This window comes from Capsella rubella, unplaced genomic scaffold (genome assembly GCF_000375325.1).
Source record: "Capsella rubella cultivar Monte Gargano unplaced genomic scaffold, Caprub1_0 scaffold_1, whole genome shotgun sequence".
Taxonomy (NCBI): domain Eukaryota; kingdom Viridiplantae; phylum Streptophyta; class Magnoliopsida; order Brassicales; family Brassicaceae; genus Capsella; species Capsella rubella.
The window spans coordinates 7,164,082-7,178,205 of record NW_006238923.1 but is presented as its reverse complement, the minus strand read 5'-3'; the positions used below and the strand labels follow the sequence as shown (position 1 = coordinate 7,178,205).

Below are 14,124 nucleotides of genomic sequence, written 5' to 3'. Positions count from 1 at the left end.
ACAATAGAAAAAGATTGGGGTGAAAAATCCAAAACTTATCAGCTAACAATTTTTGATCAAAAAAAAATCAGCTAACAATTTGATAGGGGGTTCCAAAATAAGTAGAGCCATTGTTATAACTATCACGCTTCGTCGAGTAGGGTATATTTTCTAAAACGGCAAATAAAGTCAACAATGCATGCAAAGGAGAGGGACTCAGCTCAGGATACAGTGTGTGTGTGTGTGTGACCACTAGTACTAGTAGAAGAAGTACGAAAACTTGAAGAAAAAAAAGAGACCCACATCTCCACTTGAATACGTAACGTAAGGTAAGGTCCGTCCATTTGTCGAGATATCTCTCAACTTCAAACATCCAATGTCGGCCTCATGGGTGTTCGAGAGAGAGAGAGAACACTGTACTGTTCTGATGAGGGTAGAATAGTACATTGAAATCACGAGGTGGACCTTTGATCATTTATATATATCGGGGATGATGATGATGATATAAAGGAAAGAAAGAATAGTTTTTAATTTATATATCGGGGATGATGATGATGATATAAAGGAAATTTAAATTTTTCTTTTTTGTGGGAAATTTATTTAAATTGTTTTGAAACCAAAAGATAGAATAGAGTGAGAAAAGAATTATTGATTTCTTTAATAACAACGACAAAAGAAAAAAGAAAGAATTGGGTCCTATAGTTCGAAAACAACAAAACGAAACACTTGTCGTCGTCGTCGTCTTCTACAACTTAAATACTTAATTTAGAGTAGCTCCAACTAAATAACTAGAAATATAAGCTTTATACCAAAGGTAGAAGAAGAACAACAACAACAAAAAGGGGTAGTTGTTTAAATAAGTGGCCCGTGATTTTTTATTTCTACTGTTTTACCTTCTTTCTTTTTTTTTCTTTTTGTAGATCCTTGTCATGTTTTGTCGTGATTAGATGTAATTTTGTATAATTTTAGTAACTCTCCAAGTTTTTTTTTTTTATAATATTTTAATTTCTCTCTCTCTCTCTCTCTTCTCTCTTGTTGCAATCTATCGCCGATTCAATCAATAATCTCTGCTAAAAGTTTGTTCCTTTGTTTTCTGGAATTATCCATAGGATAAACAGAGAAAACCAATCAAATCTCTCTCTCTCTCTCTCTCTTTTTTACTTTCAGACCCAAATCCTAGGATTTCTTTCTAATAATTTGTCAGGTTTTGTGTGTCTGTCTCTCTGGTGTGGGATTTCCAGGAGCTTGGTTTCTTAGAACCAGCTCCATTTCTGAATCTTCTTCTTCACTCCCCCATTGTTGTAGTTGTGTGAGAAAATAAAATGACTTGCTTCTCTTGTTTGAATCCTCGAACTAAGGACATCAGAGTCGACATTGATACAGCTCGATGCAACAACTCTCGCTACCCAACCGATTCATCTGGTTCTTTTTTTCTTTCTTTCTTTCTTTCAATTCCAATTCGAAAACTGAAACTTTCACTGTTGTTTTTTTCACCTCAAAGGTTTCGTTTTTATTTATAAATGGTTCTTTTTTTGGGTGTGATTTCAGCTCATGGAAGTGATACTACCACAGGAACAGAGTCGATTTCGGGTATCTTAGGTGAGTTGTTCTTTTCCAATGTTGTCTTTTTTCTTGTCTCTGTTTGTTTCAGACATCTTTTGAGCTGATTTCTTTTTGCATTGGAACAGTAAACGGTAAAGTGAATAGTCCCAAACCTGGTGGTGGAGCTCGGAGTTTCACGTTCAAGGAGTTAGCTGCAGCTACCAGAAACTTCCGGGAAGTGAATCTGCTCGGCGAAGGAGGTTTTGGGAGAGTTTTCAAGGGACGTTTAGATTCAGGACAAGTCAGATCTCTCTCTCTCTCATAAATCTTTTAAAGAAGAGAAACTCTGTTTTTATGAGAATGTTGATGTGATTTGATTAAATTGATGATAAATCAGGTGGTGGCTATTAAGCAACTGAATCCAGATGGGCTTCAAGGAAATCGAGAATTCATAGTAGAGGTTCTCATGCTTAGTTTATTGCATCACCCAAATCTCGTTACATTGATCGGTTACTGTACTTCTGGTGATCAGAGACTTCTTGTCTATGAATATATGCCGATGGGAAGCTTAGAAGATCACCTTTTTGGTTGGTTACTCAACTGTATTTGTTGTTACAAGTGTTTTGTTATCTATCATTTGAGGGTTTTCAATTTCAGGTTATGATTCTTTTTGCTTGGTTTTCAGATCTTGAGGCACATCCAGAACCATTAAGCTGGAATACTCGAATGAAAATCGCGGTTGGTGCAGCTCGGGGAATAGAGTATCTCCACTGCACAGCTAACCCGCCAGTGATTTACCGCGATTTGAAGTCTGCAAACATATTGTTAGACAAAGATTTCAATCCAAAACTCTCGGATTTTGGACTGGCGAAACTCGGTCCAGTAGGTGATCGAACTCATGTATCAACCCGTGTCATGGGAACCTACGGTTACTGTGCTCCCGAGTACGCGATGAGCGGGAAACTAACTGTTAAATCGGATATCTACTGCTTCGGTGTAGTGTTGCTTGAGCTGATTACTGGGAGAAAAGCTATTGATTTGAGTCAAAAGCAAGGGGAGCAGAATCTTGTTACATGGGTAAGTAACTTTACTACTAAACCTGGATTAAACTGTAATTCAAAAAGTTCCTAGCCTCGTTATAACCAAAGTTTTCTTGTCTCTGCAGTCACGTCCCTACTTAAAGGATCAGAAGAAGTTTGGACATATAGTGGATCCGTCTCTACGAGGAAAATACCCAAGACGGTGTTTAAACTATGCGATTGCGATAATCGCAATGTGTCTGAACGAAGAAGCTCATTATCGACCGTTTATAGGTGACATAGTTGTGGCACTTGAGTACTTAGCCGCACAGAGCCGGTCTCATGAAGCTCGAAACGTCTCGTCCCCATCACCGGAGGTCACAAGAACGCCGCGACGACGAGACTTGTAAAAACACAAGAAAGAAAGTCTTGAGCTTTTAAGTATTTCAGTTTGGTGTTCTGTAAGTATTTCAGTCTTGCTCAGAAAACAATATATTTGGTAAATGTTTTGTTTTTAGATTCTTATACTTGTTTATCCCCTATGATGATGTATATGAGATATGGCAATTATGGAGACAAAAAACAATTGAAGTTCTTTTATATGTACCTATATTTGAAAACCGCATTACAAAGGAATTTCAGAAAATAAAAGCCAATCTTCAATTTCTCAGGAAGAAAGGATCTTTACATGTTCTCGTCTCTGGTGAGGTTTTAAAAACAAAACCCAAAGCACCTCCTAGTAATCTTAAAAAAAAAAAACAGATAAAATTATGAACAATTGTAACAGAACACAAAAGGTGTTATCTTTTGTATCCATGTCCTAAAACGCTTCTGTTTCTTCTTTCTGTCACTGATTTGAGGTCAGTGCCATAAACTGTATTCTGTAGCTGAAGAACGTTCAGGGAATTGATGAGAAGAAACTTGAAGCAAAAGCTTAATAGTTTGACTTGGTGTAGTTCTGCAGACATCTACACACTCTTCTACATCTTCATCACAAGTCAACAAAACCCATTCATTGTCTTCGTCTAAGTACTTTAGATCATACCTGCTCATATCCTCTATGCTAAACCGCTTTCCAATCTCCCACAACAGATCTGTTAACTTGCGTGAATTCCTCATCCGGAGTCTGATCTTCTCTTCTCCGTAACTAACTTTAATCCTTAGAAAGTCATCATCTTGAGATGATATCAAGTTGGTCCCTTGAGGGACGTTTTCTAAACTGGAGAGAGTCAATATTGTCTCGTCAAGACTCGAACTTTGAAGCTCGATTTCGCTGCTCGTCTTCTTCAGTAAACCTCCTACATCAGCTGAAGCAGGATCTGTTGTTGCCCCGCTGTTTAGTTGGGTTTCGCTGGAGCAACATTGGCTTGAGTTTGAACTTTGGCTATATGAGGAAACAGGGGACTTTGCAAGCTGCACTGGCGGTGGAGGAGGAGGGGAGGTCTTGGCTTGTTGTGATGGTTCTTGTGACTGTGAGACTAAATTTGGGAAATTTGCATAGAAAGAGCCTATGGGAAGAGGACCAGACACACCTTGAACCGAATCAATCACCCGTTGAATCTTCTGCAGTGAATGTCCCACTTTCTTGATCTTTCTTGACGGCCATCTCTGTATACCATGCTGTCTGCATATTCTCTTCAAGGTCGTTGGACAAACTGATATTTTCCAAGACAAACAGAAGTAATCAGTCTTAGGATTTCCGATAAATTGAATGAGAAGATAGAAAAAATGCTGCTTACCACCAATATTTTTGGCTGCATCTTTCAAGCTCCCTGCAAAATACTGTCGAAGAACATCCAAAGTAATGGTTTTATCTGCTTTTGTGCGCTTTTTCTCGGCCATCATACTGAAACCGCCACTAGAGAATGTGCCACTCTCATTGACATTAGAATCCATGGTGTAGTCAAAACCTCTTTTTAAGCCAAACCCATCATTTGGTTTGTCTCCATCAAATACCAATCCAAGATTCTGAGAATTACTAGTATTATTACTCTGGATTTCTTCAAGAGAGGCGCTCCATGGGGAATTATCGTGGAGGTGTTGTAGTTCCGATGCGTTTTCTATCTTTGGCGTTACTATATCCTCCCTTTCTATCACTACACTCTCTTCTTCTAGTTCTTTATCTGTAACAGTCCTTAAACTTCTAGGCACATGAGCCATAATAGTTGAAAGGGCATTCAACATTTTCCTCTGTTCCTCCAGATCATCGCAGTCTTTGGGCAAAAAGAACTCCAAGACAAAATCAGCAGAGCCCGTGTGGATGCAGCGCAGACGAATTGCAACAGCGCCATGTAAACCATACATATTAGCGTGGTGAGAGAGAGGGTACTCTGATTTCTTGTAATTAGATACATCAGACGAAAAGCAAGGACCATTGGTCATGAAGGCTTGACCTGCAACTCCTTGGCCCTTCAAGAGGTGATGCTCAGAGCAAGCTTCGTGGAACTCGCGGACTGTTGGATCACCAACATAGCACGCATCCTCAATGGTTGATACGCAATGGATGTAGTTCTCATCGTTGTGACGGCACCCGCTTTTGTTTTGCTGAAGACAAGAGACCCATGTCTGAGCTAAAGGTAGTTTATGAGTCTCACAAGCACATCTCAAAAGGTTCCGGATTTCAGGTAACGCAGCTTTGTAGGATAAGTCACATCCCTGAATAAAAACAATCTTGTTTAGACCAAAAAATCAGATCTAACAAGCTTATGTAGTTTCTTTGGTTACCGTTAGAGAAGCCGGGATCGGAAGTTCAGTGCTCCTAAGATCAACTGCCTGTGAAAAGGAAACACATTTATCCCTCTCAGAAAACCAATTCAATAGCAATTAGCAAAAGCTAAAATCTTTAGAGAAGGACACAAACCTGAAGTGCCTTGCAAATGCTTTCAAGCTCAGGTCTTAGTTTAACCATCTCAGTGGTCATTACAACCTCAATAACCCCTAAGCAAATCTTACTACCTTGTTCAAACACCGGAATCGCTAGCGTTCCACGGACACCGCAGTCCTGTGCGTGGTGTACTCTCGGATACTCCTCGCTCTTGAAAAACCTAACATCAGGAGTCCATTCAGGAAGCTTACCCAAGAAAACCCTTCCAGGCAGACCAGCTAAGGCCTTGGAATCATCTTGCTCAGCAGAGAAGTGATAATTCACAGAGATCTCTCTGTAGTTTGCAAGTCTTTGACACATCGGATCGTGGCTAAAAGGTTGTTCCTTTGTGGTCAAAACTCGCTTACCGCCTCTGTTAACCGGAACCCATAATTGTATAAGTGAGCCTCTCTCTGTTGTATAATCTTTAATGTGTTCAACTGCTTGAACCAATCTCTCAGTAACAGAACCACCACCTCCTGGTCCAATCCACCATCTTTTGTTCCATTGAAAGTCATCAAGACTGGATCTTTCTACACAGTCCTGACCGTACATCGTAGATACTACTCCTGATGTGCAGATTGCTGAAGTATCCTGAGTTGGAGACCACATGAAGGAAGAAGGATCAAAAGGGCTAACAGAAGAAGTTGAAGGAGCTACGTTAAGAAACTCAGATCCATCTGTTGTCTCCAACCAACAACCATCTAGTAGCAATCCATCCATGAACTCAGAATCCATAACCGCGTTCTCAGTTTGAAGAAAGCTATCTTCCATGGATATGTAGTTTGCTTTTCAGTGAAGCACCATCTGAGAAAACGAAACATCCATTTTCAACAAGTTCCAAAAACAAACAAACAAAAAGGTCGAGATCGAGCTGTTTTTTGTGTTCTTCATCTTGTTGCTTACATTTTCAGAAATCAATAGGACTCATGAATATCAAATTCTCACCAACCGACAAAGTAAGGAAACTAAAAGGCACAACATGAAACATTTTGGGAAAACAGGAATCAAGCACTAATCTTGCCTAAATCAAATTCATAATGACAAAAATAAAGAATCCAAAGTAGAGACACACACAAATAAAAACCAGATTCCTTCAAGCTGGTCAAACAATATGGCTCAATAGATACAAAAGTAACGAACTTTAAGCTAATCAACTTAGTTCTAAACGAAAAAAAACCAAAACTTTTAAAGCTTTAGGAGAGAAAAATAGAAAGAAAAAACTTACAAGAAAGAGAGAGATTCTCGAAGATTCCTTGTTCAAGTGGGGTTTTCTAAAAATCTGCCTCTGTTGCAAATTTGGTTGTCTGAGACAGAAGGAACAGATGAGAGAAGCAAAAAAAAAAATCCCAAACCAAAAGAGAAGAAGAAAAGAAAGACGTCTGATGGGGGCTTATGTGGTTGTATGTACTTCTTCACGGAAGATGGAAACAAAAATAAAAGAGGAAAATTTTATTTTAAAAAGCCTTTGAAAATGAATATTTGTGGATCGTTATCTCATTTCTCATCTATGCTTGCATTGGGACATAGCGAGAGACCTTACTGCGGATTTTGTTTTGTTTTTGGTTATACTTGCTTTCTCCTCATATATCATCAATCAACAACATTACAGACCAATCACTCTCTCTCTCTTCCAGGCTGCTTGCGTTTTTTATTTTTATTTTTGACTGGAGGGAGAGAGAGAGAGAATAGAGATGAGAGAAGATTCCTCCACTTTCTAGACAGAGAATGCAGACAGATTGGGAATAAACAAAAGAGCAATACAACATGTCTTCTTGTGCAGTGAATTTTATATATTTTTACCTACAAAGTCAAAACTTTTTATTCCCTCTTCTTTTTTTATATAGCAAATGTCACATAAAGCAATCATATTATATCATAAATAATTGAATTTTTATTATCAACTATGAGTGAAACAGTTAAAGCAATTTTATTTCCTTCTATATATGTTATAACACTTTTTTCTTATACGCTGACTAAAAATAAAATATTTTGTTTAATACAATCAGTGGTAGAATAAGATCCTAGTTTTATTTTTGTTTGTGTGAAAAAATCAAATATAATGGCTGAACGTATCTTTAAAATATACCATATCTGATTTCTAGTTCAAAAGTTTTATTTATAAATTGGAGAATGCTTCTTCAACAATTTTATAATTATTGGTGATGGATGACCAAAGAGAATCAATTTCCATTTTTAGGGCATTGTTGCTATTTGAGGACAAATTATAACAATTATTAATGTTTTATTTTTACAAATTGTACATCGAAAGTCGAAACAGGTCATTTTGTTAATGTACATGTTGGTATAATAATTATTGAAAATCAAAGAATTTTTAAAGGCCATTATACTGTTATAGCCTATTAATAGGCTTATTTGGAGAAGTCATATAAGTAAATAAAAATAAAAACCGAGTGGGGGGAGTAGGTTTGGTTCTTTCCTCAATTTGATCAGAAGAAGAACAAATATTTATCTAATCAAATTGACAATGAAAAGTAGTTATGTGTAACAAAAAAAAAAGTCTATATATAAAATATAATGGAGCCATGGAGGGGGTTGTATAACCAATAACATCTTCGGCTCGTGAATAGATTCCACCGCTAACATATAATACAATTTTTTGTTAGGCAAAAACCATTGGTTACTATATATGTATATATATAGGGTAATGTGAACTGAACTACTGAAGAGATGATACTTATAGGAGTTTAATTACCTGATTCATATTGATTAGTTAAAGTACGTCAATAGCATTATTAGACAATATGCTTTTGGCGGATGGAATGTGACACAAATAACTCAATCAGCAGAATTCAAAAAAGTCTTTATCTCTCATATGAATAAACGGGACAAAATGGGATGAACGAGACTCGTATGAATATAATGTCCATCCCTGTGAGTGAAACTATACGTAAACAGGAATAGGTTTATATACACGCAAGTATTTCTATCGAATATAGTAACAGCTAACGTAAGCTAAAAAAGGACTGAAACAAGTGGTGCATGACTGCGAATCCTCCACTTGGGTTTCTTTTTTGTTTGTAATACGTACGTACTGATCTCCCAATTAGGTATGCACTCCACGCGACCACATAAATTACTCAGTACTCTCAATTCATTCAAACTCATTTTCCATTAGTAAGTGTGTCACACTGTACATATCTTTTTGTTTGGGTCCTAGCTCCTGTAAACGAAAGTTGGGTTTGAACAAGGACATGATTATGAATAATATTTAATTATATATATAATATTTTGATATATATATAGTGAAATCAAAATTTACATTTGAAGTTTTCTACTTAAGCCAAGCAGGATAAAGCTAATGACCAACTTTTACGTGTATTTCAGATAGTACACGTACGTAGTGTTAAGATCTAAATATTACTTATCTTTAAGTAATGGTCAACTTGGTTCTCTATATTGACTTCTGAATTGAATTATAAATATAAGAGAATTATAAAATTAAAAGATATTTATGTGAATCGGAGCATGATTATATAAAGTCTCAAGCATTAAAAAGTTTTCGTTAGGTCACTCATATGGCCCGCTGGGAATTTTTATATGATTATTCTTCCTAAGAACCAAAGATGCAACAATCCTTCCCATACTTAATATATATGCATGTTTCCTTCAATATGAAGAAATCGGTGACAGACCATCTTAAAACTAACTATCTATCTTTCTCTAGCTCTTTCCTCTATATATGGATCAGAAAACACTCTTTCAAGGAGAGACTGCGAATTACAAGGTTCATTCAATATATACAGGCCTGAATATATATATATATATAAATATATATTGAATTATGGATAAACTAGATACCATGATACTTGAACATCTGCAGAAACAAATTATATGGCCACATCCACATGATTCCTTGATTAGACTTTGTTTAAGCTGTTGAGATTTGAGTCCCAACGGTTAAGAGTGGTATATACTAGTTTATAGCCAAAAAAGAAGAAGCCAATAATTAGTTTGCAATGATAAAGAAAGAAAATTAAACAGCCAAAATAATCAGTGAGAGAATAGAAAATAATTCCACACAATATGAACTAAATAATTGCAAGGAGACAAGCTTTTCGGGGGAACCAAGAAAATTAAAACTTTGTAAAATACAAAAGAAGATTCTGATTACACAATTTTTAATTACAAACTAGGCAAAATAGAATCTCTTTTCATAGGGTAACGAAAACGTATAAACAAAGATTAAAATTTCGAACATTGATATAAGAGAAAGAGATCCCTTAATATATAATACAGAACAAAATAAGAAAGATGCAAAACAAGATTAAGAACGAGAATCCATTATATATTATAAGGTTGGCGGAATCAATTATCTCCCCACGTCAAATAATTGTGATAATTTTTGCACGATCTTGGGGTTTAAGGAGTTATATAAAACCTTATTGGTATTTTGGGTACGGAGATGATATAATTAATATGTTGAGTACATATTTGGTTGGTAGACATAGACGTTGGGCCAGCGAAATTATATGCTTTGCATTGTACACCTCAAGACCTTTAGATATTTTTACATGATTACTACATTTTTATCGTTTTGTATAGTTCCGTCACATGCAATCAAAGTAAACTAGTCTTCTTGATTTCGTCATCAAAGATATTGACTTTTCCTAAATGGATCCCAGATCTTGTTTACGACAACCTAAACACGTTAAATTTGTATTTTTTTTGTTAATTAATCTTCAAAGTTATTCATTTTATTATGTATAACATCCTGGACCATTAGCCGATACCATTTCAATGAATAAGTAATATTCTAAGATGTGTAACTTTGATCTAAAATCTTGTGACTACAACTTAACAAGTTGTTTAGCTTTATCTATTCTTTAGTGAAACTGAACACTGTATTTTTTAAACACTGTGTAGACCAATACAAAGAGAGATCACTATATATGCAGTTTTAACCAGTTAAAAGTATATAATATACGAAACTACAATTATGTACATGAGAAAGGATGGATATTGGTGATTGAGACTTTAATAATTTTGTGGCTTCATGTGCCTAATTTCTGATTAGAGCTAAGGTTCTCTTTAAGAATATAAATTACTGGACGAGACATCAGATTAGTCAGACTGTTTTAGCTAATTAAAGTTTAGAACAACGAGTTATAATTAATAGCAAAAGTTAAAACTGGTCTGGCTCTCATTATTCTGTACTATTTCATAATTTCCACTAAGCTAAGGGAATAATCAAAAAAAATATACTCCACCCCTCCACTATATAAACAAATTATATAAATTGTATGAATGCGATCTTGCATCATATCGATGACCAATTAAAAGGTCTGACGTGATGACTATTCCAATTTATCACAACTATGGACAGAGAGACAATAAAACTTTTTATCATGATCGTGCGTCTGACATTTAGTCCACAATACAAGTTCCAACTAGTATAAAGCTCACGTCATAGATGCAAATCCGGAAGAATAATAGTATATAATACCACACACTAAATCGAGTAAAATACAAATAAAAATCTATTTTTGAGTTGAACCAATGGGGGTGATAGTGATACTGATACTACTGATTGAGCTATGTTACTAGTTTATTACTGTATTATTTGCCATCGGAAATATTTGTTGTTAATATTTCCAGGAGAAGATTATAAGCAGGAACAAGTACCCTTCTTTAAGAGTTTCATTTTCAATGTTATTATTTTAATTATCTATTACCAACGAGTTTACTTTGAAACCAAAGCGTAAAGAGGAGAATATTGGTTTAGACGATTTTACTTAAGTCTTGAGAGATGGTATCATTCAGATATTTGGCCTCACGTTAAGACGAGTAGCTAATTTCTGTCCCAGAGATTTGTCTGCCTGCGACCAATAAGAGATCCAAATGCTGCGGATTTCGTGTGTCACACGAGGCTCCGAAAGTGCTTCAACAAAACGCTTCAAGAACCGCTCTTGCCTATTGTCACCAAACAAAAGACTTTTAGAAGTTGTGAACTGTGAGCTTGTGGATATTGCAGAAAGGTTTTGGATTTTTTTAGTCTTTACCTGTCTGAATCCCAGGACCGGTATCTCTCTCCTGGCTGCTTGAAGTTATTCTCCTTCCCAATGATGCACTGCGATATCAAGAAGAAAGTCAAAAACATTCAAATTTCATAATGTTGAAACACTTAGATCAATGTTAAAGTAAGGCATGGAGAGGAATCTGACCTTCTCACGATTTCCAGAGCAGATAATAGGAGTTGCAGGGAACTTTTGAGCATGACGAACCGGATCCATCCTTGAAGGGAAGTAATTGACCTGGAAAATAACAGACTCACTTTATAAAATGCTAAAATGATTATAAATTTATATATCTGAAAGTTTCCGGAACTGAGTACCTCTTCATCCCGGTGCATGAAGTTCATAAAACCTTCATGGTGATTGTTGTGGTGAGCACATTTAGGGGCATTGACAGGCAGTTGCAGATAGTTTGGTCCAAGACGGTGTCTCTGACTATCAGCATAGGAGAAGATCCGGGTCTGGAGTAGTTTATCATCTGAATAGTGGATGCCTGGAACCACAAGAGCAGGACAGAAAGCAATCTGTTCGTTCTCATTAAAGAAGTTGTCGATGTTTTTGTTCAAGACCAAGCGGCCAACAGGTTGTAGAGGCAAGATATCTTCAGGCCAGATCTTAGTGACATCAAGCGGATCGAAATCGAATTTGTCTTCATGGGCAGGATCCATCACTTGAACAAAGAGATCCCACTGTGGATAGTTCCCGGCTGCAATTGAGTCATACAGATCTTTGGTGGCATGGCTGTGATTGGAACCTCCAACTTTGATAGCTTCCTCATCCAACAAGCATTTAATCCCACAAGTCGGCTTCCAGTGGAATTTCACATAGTGAGCTTTTCCAGCTTTGTTGATTAGCATGTAAGTGTTGACCCCAGCGCCTTCCATGTGCCTGTAGTCCTGAGGGATACCAAGATCATCAAAGAGGAAGGAAAACATGTGCAAACTCTCTGGGTGGTGGGAAAAAAAGTCCAGGATCCTCCAGTTCTCCTGAATGTGAGATTTGGGATTCGGTTTCAATGCATGGACCATGTCAGGGAATTTCATTCCATCACGGATGAAGAAGACAGGGAAGTTGTTCCCAACAAGATCAAAGTTCCCCTGAGTTTGCAAACAGAGGATAAGAGGAATCAATAGAGTTCGGTATGATACACAATGAATCAAATGGTTGTGAAACAAAATATATGGGTAAATAAATGTTCTAAACTTCCAATATTAGCAAACATCTACTTGATTAGACAAAAGAGACAGAGACAATGAAAGCTAACCTCTCTGGTGTAAAACTTAACAGCAAAACCACGAGGATCCCTCAGAGTCTCAGGGCTGCCACGCTCATGGATCACAGTTGAGAAACGAACGATAACAGGGGTCTGAACACCAGGTCCTCGAAGAAAATCAGCAGAAGTAAGTTGTGTGATGTCATGAGTGACTTCAAAGAAACCCTTTGCACTGGCTCCCCTGGCATGAACAACCCTCTCAGGAATCCGCTCCCTGTCAAAGTTGGCGATTTTCTCAAGTAGATGATAGTCCTCGAGAAGAATCGGACCTGAAAGCAAATAAAATCATTGCTTCACATTTCTCACACTGGAAGAAGAATATCAGATTTAGCATACAATCTGACGTAAAAAGGTTGATTCACGCAAGTCCACAAAATGAGTGATAAACGTTGATCACAAATCTTTGTCTTCCATTACTAGCATCAAAGGACATTTCAGACAATCACCGGTTCAACCTATCTGCTAGTATAATTGTTTAATCTGTATTGGAGAGCTAAAAAAAAATGTTAGAGAGGCAGACCTCTGGTTCCGACAGTCAAAGAGGAGTTGTTGTTCCACACAGGAGCACCCGAGTTTGTAGTGAAGAAAGGGGAATCATGAGCGCTTGAAGGACGTACCTGCACACCCACCCAACAATAAATTCAAAACATAAAAAATAAACCAAATTCCCTGAGATTAGACAAAATGAAGATGATACTCGATAGATTAACAGTATCAGTAACTAGTATGATCGGATGTAACCAGATTCAACATGAACACTTCAAAACTAGGAAGCAACGTTACCAACAATATAAACTCAAGAGTCGTAGAGAAATGATCTACAACGTCAGCCAGCCTTAATAACATGAACAAGTGGGCTAATAAACAAACAATCAATAGAAGGAAATCATCTAGAATCCTTAGTAATTTTGTTTTAATATCTTAAACGCATGCAATCCCAAACCCGATCTTATGCATACTCAAATAAATAAATCTGATTCAAAAGACCCAAACCTCGGAGCAGTAGAACAATTACCCCAATTTTGTTCCATTTTAACCAGCGAATCATGTTACAAAGCAACCAAACCCACTATCAAAACTGATTCCGATTACAGAATTTTAGCTCAAACTACACTCAAATCGATACGAAACGGACTCGAAACAAATCACAGATTTCACAAAAAGGGAGCCGAAGAGAATCGATCTACGTAGCCTACCCTGTAAGGATCCATTATGCAAAGACGAGTCTGATCCGAAATTTTCCTTTGCGATTAGATAATTTTAGGTGAGACTGTTGGGGTACTCTCGCTAATCGGCGTGTGTCCAGCACCACCGCACTGTTGTCGTCTTTATAGCAGAGAGCCAAAAAAGATAAAATATCTTATTTTTAGTCTCAAACCCACCGCGAGATAATGAGAGACAAATTCTCGCCAA

At 36.9% G+C, this 14,124-nt stretch overlaps 3 protein-coding genes across 3 annotated transcripts; 1 reads left to right on the top strand and 2 right to left on the bottom strand.

The window, feature by feature from the left end:
* The first annotated feature begins 989 nt into the window (after positions 1 to 989).
* LOC17900359 (probable serine/threonine-protein kinase PBL21) lies at positions 990 to 3,136 on the top strand. The gene is made up of 6 exons (XM_006304573.2): positions 990 to 1,401; positions 1,528 to 1,578; positions 1,668 to 1,822; positions 1,919 to 2,108; positions 2,207 to 2,598; positions 2,687 to 3,136. The coding sequence occupies exons 1-6, from the start codon at positions 1,302 to 1,304 to the stop codon at positions 2,948 to 2,950; spliced, it is 1,152 nt and encodes a 383-aa protein (XP_006304635.1). The 5' UTR covers positions 990 to 1,301; the 3' UTR covers positions 2,951 to 3,136.
* On the bottom strand, positions 3,125 to 6,744 carry LOC17897522 (protein NLP4). The gene is made up of 5 exons (XM_006306697.2): positions 6,632 to 6,744; positions 5,401 to 6,210; positions 5,265 to 5,312; positions 4,280 to 5,195; positions 3,125 to 4,195 (listed from the first exon to the last, which is right to left on the bottom strand). The coding sequence occupies exons 2-5, from the start codon at positions 6,175 to 6,177 to the stop codon at positions 3,402 to 3,404; spliced, it is 2,535 nt and encodes an 844-aa protein (XP_006306759.1). The 5' UTR covers positions 6,178 to 6,210; positions 6,632 to 6,744; the 3' UTR covers positions 3,125 to 3,401.
* Positions 6,745 to 11,029: 4,285 nt separating this feature from the next.
* LOC17897514 (catalase-1) lies at positions 11,030 to 14,098 on the bottom strand. The gene is made up of 7 exons (XM_023789699.1): positions 13,908 to 14,098; positions 13,232 to 13,328; positions 12,703 to 12,980; positions 11,759 to 12,535; positions 11,589 to 11,678; positions 11,427 to 11,494; positions 11,030 to 11,337 (listed from the first exon to the last, which is right to left on the bottom strand). The coding sequence occupies exons 1-7, from the start codon at positions 13,920 to 13,922 to the stop codon at positions 11,184 to 11,186; spliced, it is 1,479 nt and encodes a 492-aa protein (XP_023645467.1). The 5' UTR covers positions 13,923 to 14,098; the 3' UTR covers positions 11,030 to 11,183.
* Between the last annotated feature and the right edge of the window lie 26 nt (positions 14,099 to 14,124).